The sequence below is a fragment of the Podarcis cretensis genome, assembly GCF_951804945.1.
Source record: "Podarcis cretensis genome assembly, chromosome: 11".
NCBI classification, from domain to species: Eukaryota; Metazoa; Chordata; class Lepidosauria; order Squamata; family Lacertidae; genus Podarcis; species Podarcis cretensis.
Window position 1 is genome coordinate 62,735,494 of NC_137180.1, and position 19,275 is coordinate 62,754,768.

Genomic DNA, 19,275 nt, shown 5'->3' on the forward strand with positions numbered 1-19,275 from the left:
AGTTTCAGATGTAAATGTAAATACTGATCTAGGCAGAACAATGGTCTGCCTCAGAATTACAGTTTCTTATGATTTGTGGACCAGCTGTCTTTGACATTCACAGTGCTGTTATCAATAGTTGGTGGAGTTCCCGAGGCAACTACAATGACTTGGAAGAGAATTAAGCTTGGCATAAAGGGACTGAAGTTATTTCATTTCAATAGTTTGATTATAATCTCCAGATGACAACTCTAGGACAATACTCTCTAAAGCAGTCGTTTCTAACTGGGGGTCCATGTAACTCACCCAGCGGGGCTGCGGCAACATTCACATAATGAATACTTCCCAAGAGATATCATTTTTTTCAAAAGTAGGGTGTCTGTGGATTGGCTTTTGAAAAACAGGGGGTCTGCATTAAAGAGCTAATTGGGAACCACTGCTCTAAAGCATAATTGTGCAAACCCTTTCTCCTGTTGCTTCTGGTTATGAAGTTTAAACTTGATTTTGAAGCTGGTTGCCACAACAGAGGACCAAGAAAGGAAACACCTCAGCCTAACTTTAACCTAAATAGCTTCCATGCAAAGCCTTCCTAGAAATAAATAAGAGTACTTAGTTTTCTGGTCATGAAATGTGCTGCAACAGATAAATGTAAACAGCATCCACAAATATAAAGGAGCAGGACCAGTTCCATCATTTGCGAATGATTGCCCATTAAGAAGGGTGCAAAGGCATTGCGTTATACTGGCAAAGTGGTCTTGCTGTTTGGGAGTGCCTTACAAGACTGGAGTTTTGTTTTTTTAAGCAAAAACTGGTGGGCAGCCAACACATGGGATAGTTTAAAGTAGGCTTTGATGTCCTACTCCTGTAGACAGTGCAGGAAATGGGACTTTCTACTAAAGCCGCTGGTTCCACGTGGTAGTGGCAAGGGTAAAGTGGTCACCAAAGTGTGCAAACTGCCCCTTAGAGGGTGGTGGGATGCCCTAGGGGGTGCTAAAGAGGTAAAGGGGCAGCAGGGGGTGTTAGGAAGCAAAGGTGTGGCCGGGGGGGGGGGGGGATTGGGCCCTGGAACTGTAAATGACCAGACTTTGAAAAGCTGGTGTTACTGGATTAAGTTCATCATTTAAAAAAAATTAATTAAACTAAATAGTTTTAATTGGAGTTTGAATAAATGTGCAATTAATTGTTAACATTTTGAATTTTACTGCGTTATTATCTTCCTTAGTGGGTCGTGCAAACAGCTATTCTGAATAATGCCTTTTATAGTTTGGGGAAGGGGGCACAGGGGATGAGATTATGGAAACACAGGAGCAGTGGCCAAAAAAGCTCAGGGACTTCTGCTCTAGTAAATTAAAGGAGCCCTGGTGTACTAAGCACACGCAGCCCGAGGAGGACAAACAGCCAGCGGTTGAATCCTTTATAGACAAAGCACTCACTTACAGTCGCTTCTAAGGTGCACAGAACATGCAGAAACGCTTCTGGAGACTTAAGGAGCTGTCATCATGTCCCCAGACTGGTGCTCCGAGCAGCAGCGTGACCACGCCTCTACCCCAAATTAAGTACCTTCGTCTGATGGAGCACGCACAAGCAACCTTCGACTTCCCCTACACAGAAGATGCCACTGAGCCTGTCTTTTTAAGCCCTTCCTGGTCCTGGGAATATAGTAGGGAAGGGGATTCTACTGGACCCTCATGTCAGGCATCGCCTCCTCCAGCTCCTGTCTCATTGGAGGCACGAAACCCCATAAATCGCTGGTCCCTTCCTGTGGATCAGCCTTGGGTCCTGCGGCCTCCACCACACAAACCTTGGAGACCTGATAGTCCTGGGCATTTGGGGAGACCCAATCTTAAAAAGCAGAGACATCACCTTGCCAACAAAGGTCCGTATAGTTAAAGCTATGGTTTTCCCAGTAGTGATGCATGAAAGTGAGAGCTGGACCATAAAGAAGGCTGATCGCCGAAGAATTGATGTTTTTGAATTATGGTGCTGGAGGAGACTCTTGAGAGTCCCATGGACTGTGAGAAGATCAAACCTCTCCATTCTGAAGGAAATCAGCCCTGAGTGCTCACTGGAAGGACAGATCGTGAAGCTGAGGCTCCAAGACTTTGGCCCCCTCATGAGAAGAGAAGACTCCCTGGAAAAGACCCTGATGTTGGGAAAGATGGAGGGCACAAGGAGAAGGGGACGACAGAGGACAAGATGGTTGGACAGTGTTCTCGAAGCCAGCAGCATGAGTTTGACCAAGCTGCGGGAGGCAGTGGAAGACAGGAGTGTCTGGCATGCTCTGGTCCATGGGGCCACAAAGAGGTGGACACGACTAAACGACTAAACAACAATAACAAACCAAGTTCTTCTGAAATTGAGAGAAGCTGTGCAACTGCAGTGCCCTGTGCTCTGAGCCCAGAGTCTTCAATGGCCGGCATCCTAATGCAGGTGAGGGAGGCAATCTGTTAATTACTACAAATCACTTGACTGCTAAGCCAGCGCTTATCAGCCTGTAATTTCCCCCCACCAAATTGCTAAAAAAAGAAAGAAAAACCTGCAGAGAAATAAAGGGGGAAGCATGGAGAGCCAGAGGACAGGGTCAAACTCCTCAAGGCATTTTTCATTCTTGGGGAAGCCCACAGAAAATTCCAAAGAACAATGGGGGAAGTGGGTATCAATTCTATTATGAGGCATTTAAAAGAAGGAGGGGAGGGTGGGAAAAAGAAAGAAATGAAATAATGATGGTTTAAAAAAAAGAAAAGGAAAGGGAAAGGGAAAAAAGGGAAAAAGAAAAAAGAAAAAAAGAAATCCATCAGTGAAAATTGCCCCTGAAAACTTCACAGAATTGTAACGGCTTTCTCTCGCTTAAATTGATTGGTGTAGCAACGTTATGAGATGACTATTAGAATTCATTGCGCGCCACAGAAAGAGCTGAAATGTCAGCAGACTATACAGCAAAAGTAATGGGTCCTGAACTCCTGTTAGTCAAAAATGATTTTGTTTCAAATTAGAAATTGATTTCTTTTGGACACAAGCCCTTTGCCGGCTTCCAACTTTTGTAGCTGAGCCTTGGAAGAGATTAACCTCACCCTCTGTTCGGGTCCCCCTCTGATGATACCCTTTCAAAAGTTTCTTCGCCGCGAATGCTTTTTTAATGCGGACACGGTCTTAACCAATAACACAGGTTGTTTGTTCCTAGGAGAGCTGAACCACATTCTGCCTTTCTTTTTATTTTTCTGCTGACACAAATCGCAAACTCGTTGACAAGTTTAAAAGGAAAGGAAAGGAAAGAGAGAGAGAGAGAGAGAGGAAGGGGGGGCAAAGCCAGCTCATAAGTGAAGCAAAGATTATGTTCGGCTCTGCAGCCAAGCAGAGTGCTTCAAGAGAAAGAGTGCTTTGGCCCACTCCTTAAGTGGACACACTAAGTGAAGAGCAGAACAGATGTGGGCTATAAAGGAGTCCTTGGGCTAGAAAATTCTGTGTTTCCGGCAGTAGAGGGAGATTGCATCATGAAAAGTCAGACATGCACGCCGATTTCCTTTTGCTGGAAATTAAAGCAAATCTCCTATCCCCATCAGGCAACCATTTTCTGTACTTTTGTACTACTGGGCTGGCACGGCAACGATTAAGTTTTCAATCAGATTCCTTCCTGCCCTATCTCAAGGGCTCAGGGAAGGATACATGCTATTCCTTATACCTATTTATTTCATTTATGAATCGCTTCCTATGGAGAGGGTCATGGGTTCATTGGGAAGAGGATTTCTGCACTGCAGAGGGTTGGACTCTCACGGCCCCTTCCAACTCTACAATTCTGTGATTCTATTTCGGAGCTATTTCACAATCAAGAACATGGATGATAATAACATCCAAAATAAAATACATATTAACAATTTTGTAGATAGATTCATGGATAGCTCAGCTGGTAAGAGCATGGTGCTGATAACACCAAGGCTGCAGGTTCGATCCCCGTAATGGACAGCTGCATTGCAGGGGGTTGGACTAGATGACCCTCAGGGTCCCTTCCAACTCTATGATCCCAAAACCATTAACACGATTTCATATATAAAAACAATTGAGACAATTTTTAATGACCTTTGTGTTGATGTGTGCATTTTATGAATTGTTACCGAGGATGAAGGGAGGGATATAAATAAAACTAACAATGACAATGACGATCTCTGTTCATTTTACCCTGACATTCACCTGTGCAGATGATATTAAAAGGTACAGTGGTGCCTTGCAAGACGAAAATAATCCGTTCCGCGAGTCTCTTCGTCTAGCGGTTTTTTCGTCTTGCGAAGCATCCCTATTAGCGGCTTAGCGGCTATTAGCAGCTTAGCGGCTTAGCGGCTATTAGCGGCTTAGAAAAAGGGGGGGAAAGGGAAAAAACTCGCAAGACGTTTTCGTCTTGCGAAGCAAGCCCATAGGGAAATTCGTCTTGCGAAGCGCCTCGAAAAATGGAAAACCCTTTCGTCTAGTGGGTTTTTCGTCTTGCAAGGCATTCGTCTTGCGGGGCACCACTGTAGATTAAGGCTCACTCTGAGATTACTGGGCCACCTGCTGAGAAGACTGACTCAGAAGCTCTTAACGTTTATGACATAACTGAACTGTTAGTTAAAAGATAGCAAAGGAAGGAAGCACAGCAACACAATTTAGTTATGGAAGCCACAGGTAAAGGCCGAGCAAGCTCAGGATTGAGGGAAATTAAGAAGGAAAGTTTAATACTCTCTTAGCCATGGCTGTGGCAAGAAATCACCTATCTGAACCTGCTTTGTTTTTGGCATTTCAAGAGAACACTCCCCGCGGCAGCTATTTACAGAAGCTGTGCATGTAAAATGCATTCACACAGAGAACAATTTGACTGTGCCAACCCAGCCACGGGCATGGCAAATTTGGGGTGGGTGGCAGGTGGCGGGATGGCCACTCACCCTGAAAAAAAACCTCCTATCCAGTGGGAGGAGCATCTTGTTAACTTAATGTCCTACAGTCCACTCTGGCAAATATTATACTCACTCAATGGATGTGGTGGGTGGATGCGTGCTTATTAATAGAATAATAATCTTCCAAGTTACTACATGGAACCTGGAACTTCATGTTGAAGACATCACATGGTGCCAGGTATAAAATACATTGTGAGAAAGTAGTATGGAATTTTTGAGGGCTCTGCATCCTTTATTTCTTACATGGGATAACTGAGGAATGGAAGATGGTGAAGTTTAAAACAGCTAAGTTTTTTTGTTCAGTGTCTCTACCTTTTCGCTGGGCTCATACATTGGCAGAAGTCTGAGTAAAGCAGGAATGGAGGGGCACTGAGAACTGTTTCAAAACAAATCATCCAACAAGCCAGTTTTAACAAGGAGAAATAGCAGAGATGCGTATAGCCCAGAAGTTAACACCAAAAAGCTAACACAACAGAGCTTTTTCCAAATCCCTTCTCGCTGTACTGAAGCCTTGTTTTAAAGTGCAACTCTTCTCAAACACCTGCCCATTGTTTAAAATCACCGATTCCTCCCTCCACACCTGCTTTATTCAAACCTCTGCTATTATTTAAAACCATTATCTACCTATCCTGTTGTGCAGCTCCCTCTGTTTTTACTCCCCTCCCATGCCCTACTTCAAGCAAACCCAGGATTGGGATGCAGCACTAAAAAATCCTGCATGATGACAGCCTTACATTTCTATGTATATAGGAAGATATGTTGTGTGTACATGTTATTTTGTAATCTGCTTAAGTTACTGTTTCAATTATGAAACTGCATGTAAATATATTAAATAAATAACACAGCACAGGAAGGTGCAGGAGCACCAAAGACAGTAGAGGATGTGGTGAAGGTTTGCTGGATGGTGCGGGTGACTTGGCCTTTGGGGATATCGGGGTGCACCTCACCTCTTCTCGGTCTGACAGTCTCCTTCTTTGGGTGCACTCCAAAGCATTCATCGTCTGCATTGGCACTGAAGCCAACACTTTTCTTCCCTCCGCTGCTTCCTGGTGTGTTGCAGCCTCTCCCAGAAGCTGACGTTTTTGAAAGGCAATCTTCACAGCTGAGCTTCGGAGAACTGGGAGAGGGGAAAAGAATATGGGTGTCACATTTCGGTCTTCTCCCTCACTCTCTTTTAAGCTAACAGTATATTAGCATATAAAAGCATTAAAATATATTTGACCCACCAAAACAGCTCCCTTATCTTCCAGACAAAAGAAGTGCCGCAAGACCAGAAAATTTACTTGTACACACTCTTGAATACCTGGATGCTATTTTTACCTTCCAGAGGCAACCAGGTGAATGGCTACTTGCAGGCCTGTTCAAAGTAGTTAGCTCCTGTTATTTGTTTATTTTTGTTATTATTATTTGGGGGAGGTTTATTTTGTACTCCTGCAAGCCTTTGGGTTCCTGTGAGCACGCTGATAGCTCTCCTCTTCTTTCTCAGTGACCTTGTTTTGGTGACAAACCCATCAACAGTCAGTGGCTAAGTTCACTATTAGAAGGAGAGACAAGACTTCCAAGATCATACTGTTAGAACGTACCATGTAGACCAACACCTGCCCTAACTTCAGGTGTGATGCACAGGAATAATGAGTATGCCCCCCCTCCTTGAGATTACTCTAAGATATGGAGCTGAATAGGTATCCCAGTTGTCTCCTGGGAAAACGTAAAAAGCGTTTCCAGCGCAATGAAAAGATTGGAGGAGCTCTCTTTCACCCAGGAGTTTCAGCACAATTAGCATCGTTTAAAAGATATTTAAGAAGCCAGTCGTTATTTGGGCGCCTTCTGGGTTTCCAGGGTAAAGATTTAATTAGAATTGATAGCCCTGTTTTCTGAAGAGGGCGACCTTTGACTTACAAAATTAGTGGGAGGAAGTTACTTTGCTGGAACACTCAAATGGCTTCTCTTGACAAGCCAAGGTTACCTCTAGGATGGAATATTACTTTCAGGGTTGAGTAGCACTGCAAGTGCCAGAGAGAGGGAAAAAATTAAATTGCTAATTTTAAAGGACAGGATGGAAAAGAAATAAAAAAAATGTACAGCATAGCAAGCTCTGCTAACAAGGCCTTGGGGTCTGACCCTTCAGCTCTTAATGCAAGCGAAAGCCTGAAAAGACCAGGAGTTAAGAAAGAGAAGGATTAATATTGAGTAAGGATTTCAAGGGCGTCAACGCTGTAATGCCTCAAAACGAGAAGAAGTCTTTTGCTGAAACAGTGGGCTGATGAAAGCTCTTTCAACACAGCCACCAGCCTTTTCCAATCTAGGTTATGCGTCAACTGGAACAGAGTCAGGCCATGTTTCCACCCCACCCAGTTAGCAGTGAAGGGTGTCTATCACTTTGAGGAATCCTTTGGTCAGTTTTATTTTCCCACCTCTCTCCTTTCTTTTAAGCACCTCTTCAAAGCTCACTTTTTCCACGTGAGCTTTGGCTCATCCTCCAAATTATCAGTCCCGAATGAAACCAACCAAAGGTTAAGCATGCATAACAGCATCCCTCCCTCCTTCTGTTGCACCCCACTATCAGCTTAGCTTGCAAGGAGATGGAGGGGGGCATTTTCCCCCCCGTGTAACTTTGTCAGGTGCCAGGAGCCTGAATGAACTTATCTCAGTTGTATATATCCTATTGCTCTATGTGCTCAAGGCGGCTTACGACGAAAGTAAAAAAAACCATAGTTTTAAACCAAGTCATGCTAGCCCACCGAAAGCTGCTAGCATCACTCTTGCTCACATGCACAGTCAGGGCTGGTCCAAGGCATTTCTTTTTTTATATATAGAATATTTATTAAAGTTTTCAAAAAAATAATACAATATAAAAGAAAAAGAAAAAATAACAAAAATAGAAAAACAAAAACAATTAAAAACACATAGAATTTCCATTATTCATTTTCTTTTAACTTATTTTCCAGACCTCCTCATACCTCCCTTTCTTGTATTCCAATTCAAATTGTTAGTTCAGCAAATCCTCACCATTAGTTTTTACTTATTTCTAGACCTTTTTTTTCCCCCATATCTCTTAAGCATTGCAGCTGGAAACCACTTAATTTCTGTCCAACACCATTCTAACATTCATTAATTTTACAGTATTTCTGTAAGTAGTCTTTAAATTTCTTCCAGTCTTCTTCCGCCGACTCTTTTCCCTGGTCTCGGATGGTCCAAGGCATTTCAGCTCCTGAGGCTGAATCAAAAAATGCGCTCCCACCACCAGGAAAGAAGAGGGGAGAGAAGTTCTATTTCAGGGATAAGCAGGGTAGAAACAAGATCCATAATGGGGGAGAGGGGATGGGAGAAGAACAGCAGTGCCTCCTATTAAATGAGAGGCTGCTGTAGAGGCAACATGTGGACGGTCTGCCAAGGAGGTGACCTATAGCTGCCACTGGTACGGCTGCTGCAGCAGCAGGCGATTCGTTCCTTGGAGGCCAGATCTGCCGCCCCTGTGGATCCTGCCGCCCAAAGCAGTCGCCTCACCTTGCCTCATGGGCAGGCCAGTTTGGTGACACAGGACCAAACTCAGTGCGAAGACAAGCGTCCAAATGCAAACACGCACATTCAAGGCTACATAACGGTGGCTAGTGAAAGTCTGAATAGCCTTGGGGTTGTGAAAGTAGTGCTAAATTTCCCCTTTCCCCTCCACGTGACCCAGAATCTGTTGAGTGCCCCACCCCGGCTGCTATTTGATGGCTGCTAACAAAAACAATGGACGTAGAAATAATAGAATCCTAGAAATGTAGATCTGGAAGGGGCCACGGCGGCCATCAAGCCCAACCTTCTGCAAGGCAGGAATCTTTTGTCCAACAAAAGTTGTGGCTTGAACCCACAACTCTGGCATTAAGAGTCTCATGCTTTACCAACATTTATTACAATCACACAACTAACATTACTGTGTCTCATTTCGCCTGCAGTCATTCCCTGATTGCCAAAAGATTAGAATGGCCCCCTGTTCCTCCTACTCTATCCCTACTCAGATCTACATCTTCATAGGACTGGTAGCTTCCTATAGATTTTGTAACTACAGTACAGTGGTACCTCGGGTTAAGAACTTACTTCGTTCCAGAGGTCTGTTCTTAACCTGAAACTGTTCTTTTTTTTTTTAATTTCTTTTTATTGAGTTTCTCTTACAACATACACAAAAGAGAGATAAATTAAAAGAAAAATACAACTACACATCGTACAAAAAAGAAGATAAGAAAAAGAAAAAAGAAAGAACAACTAATGTACATGACAAATTTAAGTACATAGTTTAAATACACAAACTGACCTCCTTCCCTGCTGATTTCGGGTTTCTTAATTTAAAAATTTCATCTTCTACAGCTGGTATTGATTACTGATTTATACATCGTAATTTTTTTAACAGACCTGCTATAGTTGGTATGTTTCTATAATTTCCTTCAATATAGACCATAAATTTATTCCAATCATCAATTAACTTTGTATTTTTTTGATTTCTAATTTTTTGCGTCATTTTTGCCAATTCGACAAATTCAAATAATTTTGTTTGCCAATCCCTCACCGTTGGTATATTTGTGCTTTTCCAGTTTTTTGCAATTAATATTCTGGCCGCTGCTGTTGAATATTGAAACAGGGTTTTATCTTCTTTCCTTATTTCTTCTCCAATAATACCTAATAAAAAGGCCTCTGGCTTTTTAGGGAATGTGTACTTGAATATTTTTTTTAATTCGTTGTAAATCAAATTCCAGAATTTCTTGACCTCCTCGCATGTCCACCACATATGTATGAAATTACCTTCTTTTATTTTGCATTTCCAGCAGGCCTTATTTCCGGTCTTGTACATCTTGTTTAATTTTACTGGTGTTATATACCACCTATATATCATCTTCTCTAGGTTTTCTCTAATTGCAACACTTGCCGTGAATTTTATTCCATCATTCCATAATTTTGACCATTGTTCATATTCTATGTTATGTCCCAGGTCCGTTGCCCATTTTATCATGACCTCCTTAATTTCTTGGTCCTTTGTATCCCATTCTAGTAATATGTTGTACATTTTAGATAATAATTTGGTTTTGTTTTCAATTACTTCGATATGGAATTTGGATTTCTTTTCATTCATTCCTACTTTTTTATCTTCTGTCCATAATGCATTTATTTGATAGTACTGTAACCAGCCTGCTAATTTTCCTTTTAGATCTTCGTATGGTCTTAATTTCCAGCTGCCTTCAGATCTTATCAATAGGTCTTCATATGTCAGTCTTTGCTCTTCCATGTTTACTTTTTTGATTATTAGGATATCTGTTGGGGACAGCCACCAAGGTGTTTTCCATTCCAAAAGTTTTTTATTTTTCTCCCAAGCTTCATACAGTGGTCCTCTAATAATATGACTTGAAAACCCTTTGTGAGCCTTCTCTTTATTTGACCACAGATAGGCGTGCCAGCCGAACCTATTGTTAGACCCTTCTAAATCTAATAAATCAGTGTTTTCTAGGGTTATCCAGTCTTTAACCCAACATAGGCAGGCAGCCTCGTAATATAATTTTAGGTTCAGAACTGAAAAGCCCCCCCTCTCCTTTCGGTCTGTGAGTAATTTAAATCTAATCCTTGGCCTTGTCCCCTGCCATATGAATTTCGAAAGGGTTTTCTGCCAGTCTTTAAATATTTTAGGGCCTCTGATCACTGGAATATTCTGGAACAGGAACAACATTCTTGGGAGTACATTCATTTTTATTGCCTCCATCCTACCCATCCACGAGAGTTTAACTCTGTTCCAAGTATCTAAATCTTTTTTAATTTCCTTCCATGTTGTCGAATAATTATCTTGGATTAAATTTATATTTTTTGGTGTGAGCCATATGCCCAAATATTTAATTTTTCTAGCCACCTTGATTTCGTATTGTCTCTCTAATTTTTCTCTTTCATCTTTTCCCAGATTCTTGATCATCATTTTTGTCTTTGATTTGTTTAATTTAAAACCGGATAGCTTGCCGTATTCCTCCAATGCCTCCAGCGCTTTGCTAATACTTTCTTGCGGCTCTTCCAAGGATAACATTAAGTCGTCTGCGTAAGCTTTTAGTTTATATTCCTTTATTCCTACTTTAATTCCTTGGATCTCTGGAATTGTTCTTATTTTGTTTGCTAACACTTCTAGTACCATAATAAATAAAAGCGGGGAGAGAGGGCATCCCTGTCTTGTTCCTTTTTCGATTTTAAATGAGTTTGTAAGGTTATTGTTTATAATCAATTTGGATTGGCTTGAATATATTGCCTCTATTCCTTTCATAAATTCGCCCTCAATCCCTGCTTTCTCCATAGATTTTATTAGGAACAACCAAGAAACGTTATCAAACGCTTTTTCCGCATCTATGAAAATCAACGCCGCCGGTATTTCATTATTGGTTTCCAAATGTTCAATTATATTTATGATATGTCTCACATTATCTTTCATAAACCTATTTGGGAGGAATCCTGCTTGGTCTTTGTGAATTAAATTTACTAAACAGTTTTTCAATCTATTCGCCATGATATCTGCAAAGATTTTATAATCATTATTTAATGAGGATATCGGCCTATAATTCTTAATACTCAATTTATCCGTATCCGGTTTAGGAATTAACGTGATATGAGCTTCTCTCCAGTACTCTGGTATTCTTCCTCCTCCTAAGATGTTATTCATAGTATCACAAAGCGCTGGTATCAGTTGATTTTCTAAAACTTTATAGTATTTGGCAGATAGGCCATCCGGTCCTGGGGCCTTTCCCAATTTCATTTTTTTTATCCCAATCTGGATTTCTTCTATTTTTATGGGTTTATTTAACTGAGTTCTTTCTTCTTCTGTTATGGTCTTCCCTCTGCAGTCCTCTAGATATTTTTCTATTTGAGTTGGATCTTCCTCTTCTTTCTTATATAGCTTCTCATAAAATGTAAGAAATGTTTTTTGTATTCTTTTTGGGTCTTCTGTCACTTCTTCCTCTATCTTTATTTTGTTTATCACATTTTGTTTTTGCCTTCTTCTCAGTTGCCAAGCTAATAATTTTCCCGTTTTGTTCGCTGATTCAAAATATTTTTGCTTCATTAACTTAATTTTCCATTCGATTTCTTGGTTTGTTAGTAATGAGTATTGTGTTCGTAATATTTTTGTTGTTTGTATGTTTTGTTCATCTTTCGGGTTTTCTGTTAATTTTTTCTCACACTCTCTTAGCTGTCCAAGAATTTCTTCTTTCTTTTGCTGTCTTATTTTCCTCTTATAATTGTTTTGTTGAATGAAGAAACCTCTTAGAACAGCCTTACTGGCGTCCCAAACTACTTCTATGTTTGTTTCTGCATTGAGGTTCAGATCAAAATATTCCTTTAGGGTTGTTTTAGCTTTTTCAATAATTTCTTTGCTGTCTAATAAGTATTCGTTCAACCTCCATCTAAAACCCCCCTGTGATACACCTTTTATTTCCAATGTTATCGGATTGTGGTCAGAGAGGGTTCTCGGTAGGATTTCACATTTTATAGATCTTAAAGTAAGTTCCCTCGAAGTCCAGATTTGATCTATTCTGCCCCAGCTTTTGTGTACTTCTGAGAAAAAGGTGAACTGCTTTTCTGTTGGATGCTTATGTCTCCAGATGTCTACTAAGTCCATGTTTTCTTCCAAATCTTCAAATGATTTCGGTAGCTTCCCTTGGTTTTGTTTTTTCTTTTCCGTTTGTCTATCGATTTCTGGTATTGGCACTGCATTGAAGTCTCCCGATAGTATCGTCCTGTTGTTTTCTAATTCTATTAAAATTTGTTCTAATTTCTTGAAAAATTCTAATTTGTTTGAGTTTGGGGCATATATGTTTACCACATTTAGTTTTTCCCCTTGGAAATTAATTTGCACCCCCAATATCCTCCCTTCCTCATCTTTGTAGATCAGTTTAGGTTCCCATTTTTCATTGACATATGTTACTACTCCTCTTTTTTTCTCTGCCGTGGAATTTATAAATTCTACTCCTAATTTCTTATTTATCAAAATGTGTTTATGCTTTTTAGTTACGTGAGTCTCTTGTATACAGATTACATCCAACTTTTTCTTTTTCAAGACACTTACAATTTTATTCCTTTTGGTTTTTTCATTCATACCATTTACATTCCATGTTAAGATTTTTAGGTTCATTGCTTCGTTTGTCTACTAATAAACCAGTGGGTTACTAATTTAGATTCGGGTGGTTTTGCTTTCTGCTTCTTCTTCTTCCTCTTCCGCTTCCTCCTCCCCTGCTTGCCCTTCTCCTTCCTCCTCCTCCTCCTCTCCCTCTGCTCCCTCCTCCCTCTGCCCCCTCCCTTCTCTTTTAGGCCTCCTCTCTCATCAGTATCTCCACTTTTCCCTCCATATCTCTCCTCCATCCTCCCAAGATCTTTTTCATATCTACGCAGAAATTTACCCACTTCCTGGCTTTCAGTAATCTTGAATCTTTTTTCCTTATAGAAAAAGGAAATCCCTTCAGGGAACTCCCATCTATGTTGTATGCCGTTCTTTTTCAAAGTATTTACTAACTGTTTGTACCCCTCTCTTTTACGCAGAAGCCTGATTGGTATTTCTTTAAAGATAATAATTGGTCTGCCTTCAATTATTAGTTTTTTTTGGTAACTTTCTCTTAGTATTGCATTTCTCATCTCTATCGATTTGAAAATCACTAAACAGTCTCCCGGAACCTTTTTCAATTTAGTTTGTTTAGACCTTATTTTTATTCTAAAGGCATTTTCTATTGTTTGTGCAACTTCCTCTTCACTAAGTGCTAACCAGTTTGCTAATTCCTTGATCATTTTTCCTTTAATGTCCTCATTAACTTCTTCTCCTACTCCTCTGAATTTTAGGTTTAGCTGTTTTTGTTTCATTTCCATCATTGCTAAGTTGTCCAAAACCTGGTCCTGGCTTCTACTCAATTCTCCAAAATTCTCTTTTAATTTTTCTGCCTCCTTTCTCTGATCTTTCATCTCTCTTTGTATTTTTTTATTTGAGTCTTCCAAGGTCTTTGAACGAGTCGTTAGTTCTTTTATCTTGTTTGACAATTCCCCTACCACGCCCTCTATCTTTTTGTCAATCGATTCCTGCATCTCTCCTAATTTTCTCTCCATATGGATTTCATTCTGTTTAAATTCCTCCTTTATTTTCAGCCATAGTATATCTATATCTTTAATTTCCTCTTGTCAATGCTTTCCTCTCTAATGGTGTTCCTACTGACTTTTTCCCATTCTTTCCCGACATTCTCCCCACCTTCACCCTCCCTCAACCTTTATCCTCAATTTATACACGTGTTTAGTTTTCTTATGTCTCTCCCCTAGGGGGCGCACAATCTTAACCCACTTAATCTTCTGTGTAGGGGTACACTAGCCTTCTCTTGATCAAGTTAAGGCGATACTGTCAAGTTCAACCATCAAGTGTCCAATATCAAATATCAAGTGTCCCCCGCCTTTCAAATATTATCTAAATATATTAAGCTGTTTTCCTTCTTTATCTTTAAATCAGCCTTTCTCGAGTTGAAACGATATTATCCAATTCTACAATAATGCGTCCCCCCACCTTACATATTTTATCCTAATAAATCAAACTGTTTTTCCAATTTATCCTTGTAGATTTCCAGAATCTAAGATTTTGCCTTCAAACTACCACCCATATATTTCAAATGCTTAATCAGACCAAATCAAAACCTATTAACAATATAGAACAATATAGAAATATGGTATTAAAATAAAATAAAATTGAAAAGTTGTTAATCTTATGTGGTAGAGAAGGTATGAGAGAAGGAGACGAAATGGTATAAACGAGGGTTGGGAGTTGTGGGTATATCTAATGTCCAGTTTTTGTTTTCAGTTGAAACAGTTTATTTCTCCTTCCTTCGTTCACTCTTCGGCCACTTGTTTGGCTTAATCCATTTCAGCGGGGTGCAGACAATATTTAATAATCTATCTGATTAATGTTCTTTCAAAAGATGAGTGACTGGAAAAAGTTGGGGAAAGAAGGGGAGAGAAATGGGGGAAAGTTGGGTTAAGTTGGGGAAAGGGGGGGAAAGGGAGGGGAAAGGAGGAGCGGGGAGTTCCAAATTTTTCAAGGTTCCGGGAAGGGGGAGGACTTCCAGCTAAGTTTTCAGCCTCCCCACTGGAACATTCCAGTAAAGAGCTAAGCTGGAAAGAAAAATCAGAAGTCCAAAAGTTTTTATCCTTTGTGGAAGGGCAGGAAAATATAGTCCAGCTGGTTACTTTGTTAAAGAAGAAATAAATATTAACAAGCCATGTAAGATCAAGTCCGGCACCGTCTCCCTCCAAGCATCAGGGTAGGGGATGACAAAGTCCGAAATAAAAAAGAGGAAGGTAATAATCCAAGTTCTCTAGCTTTTTCTGAGTAATATAAATTAGAGTCTATAATCGGGGCTAGGAAGGAGAGGGGATAGATACTTATTCACACTGCAACAGGACTTAGAGTGTAGAAAATGAGGGAAGAAAACTCCCCATTAGCGCCATTACAGTCTGTGTATATTCCGTCTTTTCTTCTCTCCCCTCTCTCTCGCTGGCCCTTCCACTTTAATTGAAGCCTCCGCTGAGTCTTTTCTTTGTGCCTAGCCGCTTTTAATCTTCCTCTTATTCTTTCGTGTTCCCCCACTGCGATACAAAGTCTCTAAAGTTTCCTTTTCTTTGGTTACTTTTCTTTTGTTTGTTTCCTTTGCCTCGCTAAACTACCAGCAAGGACTTTCACTTCGCCGTCTCTACAGCAGGTAATTGGTGGTTTCTTTGTTTCACTCTTACGATTTTAGTTCCAGCGCCATCTTAAATCCGAAATACAGGTCGGGCTGCTTATTTTAATCCGTTTACATCCAACGCTCCCTTAGTTGTATCTTTTAATTTTTAACTCCAAATAAGTCTCTCAACACCAAGGGAGCCTGTTCTCAAAGTTACGGAGATTTGTCGCCTTTTCAGTGAGAGCTAGAGGCATCGCCACACGGGGTCCGCAGAGCTTACCGTTCGCGTTTCTCAGTCCCGTCACTCCCGAGTCTCTCAAAAATGAAAAAAAAAACCCGAAGAAGTTTCGGAACCATTCCAACACTGCTGGTTAGCGTTTCCCTCAAGGGGGCCCCCCTTGAGATTTTGGGGTCGCAGTGCCTTTGCGTTGCCCCAAAAAACCCCGTGCAGTTCGGAGAAGCCCTTCAGCGGCTTCTCCACGCTCCCATTCTGCTTGCGATCCAAACCGGAAGTCAACCTGAAACTGTTCTTAACCTGAGCTACCACTTTAGCTAATGGGGCCTCCTGCTGCCGCCGCGCCGCTGGAGCACGAGATCTGTTCTCATCCTGAAGCAAAGTTCTTAACCCAAGGTACTATTTCTGGGTTAGTGGAGTCTGTAACCTGAAGCGTCTGTAACCTGAAGCGTCTGTAACCCGAGGTACCACTGTATATGGAAACTGACAGCAAAAATGGATTCTATGTGCCCTAATAGGGGCCAAGACACTGATACTGGTGCATCCCCCTTGATCAATGGCTTGGCAGCATTAGCAGCATTTGAACGTACAGCTTATAGACACAGACTGTAACCTGAAGCATATGTAACCTGAGGTACCACTGTATCAATTTATTGTAGCTGGCTGAGAACACGCTCTAAGGTATGTTTGACCCAGCCACACAGTATGTTCCCTGCTCTCTATTCCAAAGAGTTGCGCTGGTTGAAGATCTCGGGGAGCTTTTTCCCAGTCAGAATATTGTCTAAACACTGAGTTGCATGAACCAACCGTCTTGACAACATAAGGGAGTTTTCTTCCCTACAGTGGCTCCACTCGTGATCACTGCCAGGAAGGCATTTAACATTTCTAGTTGTAATGAAGCCGCTGAGCAATATGCCAACGAGTTAAAGACACGGGGCAACCCTATGGGGAAAATGCAGGAAGAGAGACTCAAATATGAAACGATTCTCCACCACCACAATATTCACCTAAACATTGTCCATGCAAGATGGGCCATCCGCAATTTGGCTTACTTTAGCTCCCCAATGCCAGGGATCCCCCCTCCCCCTTTTGAGCTGGAGTGGGAAATTTCAAAATGCCATTCAGGACCCACCGAACACTTGCTGGGATTTGCTTTCTTTAAGAAGTAGTGGGGCGGGGAGAGGGGGGCGAGAAGTGGGGGAGAAACGTTAACCTTTTGTTTTATTGAATTAAAATGCCACGGAAATGCTGATGTAGTCTTCAGAGACTAAAATACTTTTACCAAGAAGAATAGCTGTCATTTATTAGACACAAAGAACAATCGCTTGATAGGATGCTTTCTGACAAAAAGCAGATTGGTATTCTCGTCATAGAAAAAGGCATTGTGGGGGGAAGGGGGGGGGAGAGAGAGAAAACCCAGCACAGACCTCTGAGACTTGAATAATTTAAAGCCGCATTTGGTGCAATTTGAATTTTTCTTTAGGGAGGCAAAGTTAAATACCTTTAATTTGTTCTAATTATTTCAAATTTGCAAGTTAATTATGGCTGATCATTAAATAACAAAAAGGACTATCATCTCCATAGAGTTTTACCTCCTACCCTCTGCATTACTTAAGCTCGATTTTAGTATGCATGAATTAACTTTCTAAATAATCGCACGGTTTGACTAAATGGCTCAGTAAAATGAGCTCTGATCCTCAGAATAAGCATTAATGGACATTAGGAAGGCTACTGGGACCCATGTTGCTTACATTATAAGTATTTTTAATGGGGTCTTATTTACTAATCTTTATATACTGCTCAAGTTAGGGCACTAATACGGCTTCATTAGTCTGCTTTAGCGGAGGGGGGAAAATGTCACTTCTTCAAAACACTAAAACCAATGTCTGCTCAGAGGTAGCTAAATTCATTTTTAAATTAAGTCAAGTCAAGTATGATGAAATTTAACTTGTTTGAGAACAGCATAGCCTGATGAATCAATTCGGCATAATGGCAGCCCTGGCCCACAGAAGGAATTTTACGGGACTAGTGATGTGCTAAGCTAACCAAGCAGTGAGAAGGATGCTTCTCTTCCCCCTGGCCACAGAGCAACACTTACCACCAACACCCAAAAGCTCCTGCCGGGCTCCTGCTCAGCATTCAGCGCTCGGCTGGCTGCTTCCCGGCCATGAATTCTGAATTTGGAGACTCACCTTTCACTGAACCCTGATCTAGTCATACATTTTGCAGGGCTGATCAGAGGTATCCAGAGAACATTAAGCCAGCAAAGCGTTTGGAAGCCGACAAGCGCAAGGGCAGCAACAGAGGCCCTCCAATATTGATTATTCAACAGATGGCCGGTGCAGTTTTAGCCTTCTGCACCCCAGCTGAGACCGCAGGCTTGGGAGCTTAACCACCGACAAACTGACAGATTGCCTTGCTTGGGCTCACCTCCCGGTCTTAATTGGCTGCACCGTCATGTTTCCGGTCATCAAATGCTGTCAGGTGTGATGGCTGCAGAGGCTCAGGTCCCGTCCCCCCGCCCTCTTTTTGAAAGTATAAGCAACTATGCTGAAATAGATGTCCGGTGATTCATCCGGGGATGACAGATTAAGTCCCCATAAACTGAAGAATTGCTTGCCACTCTGCCCTTCCTGAACATATCTCTCTGCTAAGCTGAAAAGGAGCCGAAACCTGGCGGAAGAATTCCAGGGATGAGTCTGCACGCCTAAATTTGAGTGCCAACTTTCCGCAGAACTCAAGCCTTTACCCCAAGGGGAGACCATGGTTTGAGCAGCGTGAGGGTGGGTTTCAGCTGGTCCTCAGACAGGAGAGGCCCCATGAGACCTTTGCAGAGGGAAGCCATCAGTTTTCATGCACGCATGCAGGCCTTTGCAGAGTTTGTAGCCTACAGGTAGAGAGCATTCTCCACTAGTCCCAAATCTTTTCACTCTGGGGAGGGGAAGCAGAACCACCACCATTGAACTCTTTTCCCAAAGAGGAGACAATGCACTACACGTTCAGAGTCATTCTGCTTCATGGAAACTGAAAACAAGAGGGATTGCAGAAGCAGTTGACTACAACCTTTTCGCTTCTATTTGCCCACTCAAAACCACCCAGTCGTCGTCAAAGCTACCCTTTTTCCTGTAGGGGAAAAGCCCCCGAGATGGTGGTGAAGGAATAGCGTTAGGCATACCCTCCCACTGTTGGCCCTCTAGTCCCTATTTCGGCCTCATGTGGCTGCTTTGTATCATTTTTTAGAAATTGCTAGGAGTAAAGTTAGACTAACGGAACTGTCTGCCACATTTGTCATGGTTCTGAGACCTGGTCTATGATTACATTCCCAGGAGGTAGATCAGGGGTCGGCAGGGTTTACCTTGCTTGGGCCGGATCACTCCCATGGAGATCCTCCATGGGGCGGCCCAGCGCAGCACGACACCGGAAATCGCGTCTCTGCATGTCCACGGCC

General features: G+C 41.7%; 1 protein-coding gene across 8 annotated transcripts in view; it reads right to left on the bottom strand.

Annotated features, from left to right (window-relative positions):
• Positions 1-19,275, bottom strand: part of KIAA1328 — a gene marked incomplete at its 5' end in the record, with an annotated part of 249,014 nt that overhangs the window by 30,936 nt on the left and 198,803 nt on the right. For all 8 annotated transcript variants that reach the window (XM_079994888.1, XM_079994893.1, XM_079994889.1 and 5 more), the window contains one exon: positions 5,849-6,018. In XM_079994888.1, the coding sequence (XP_079851014.1) occupies positions 5,849-6,018 (170 nt within the window). The remainder of the gene's footprint in view (positions 1-5,848; positions 6,019-19,275) is intronic.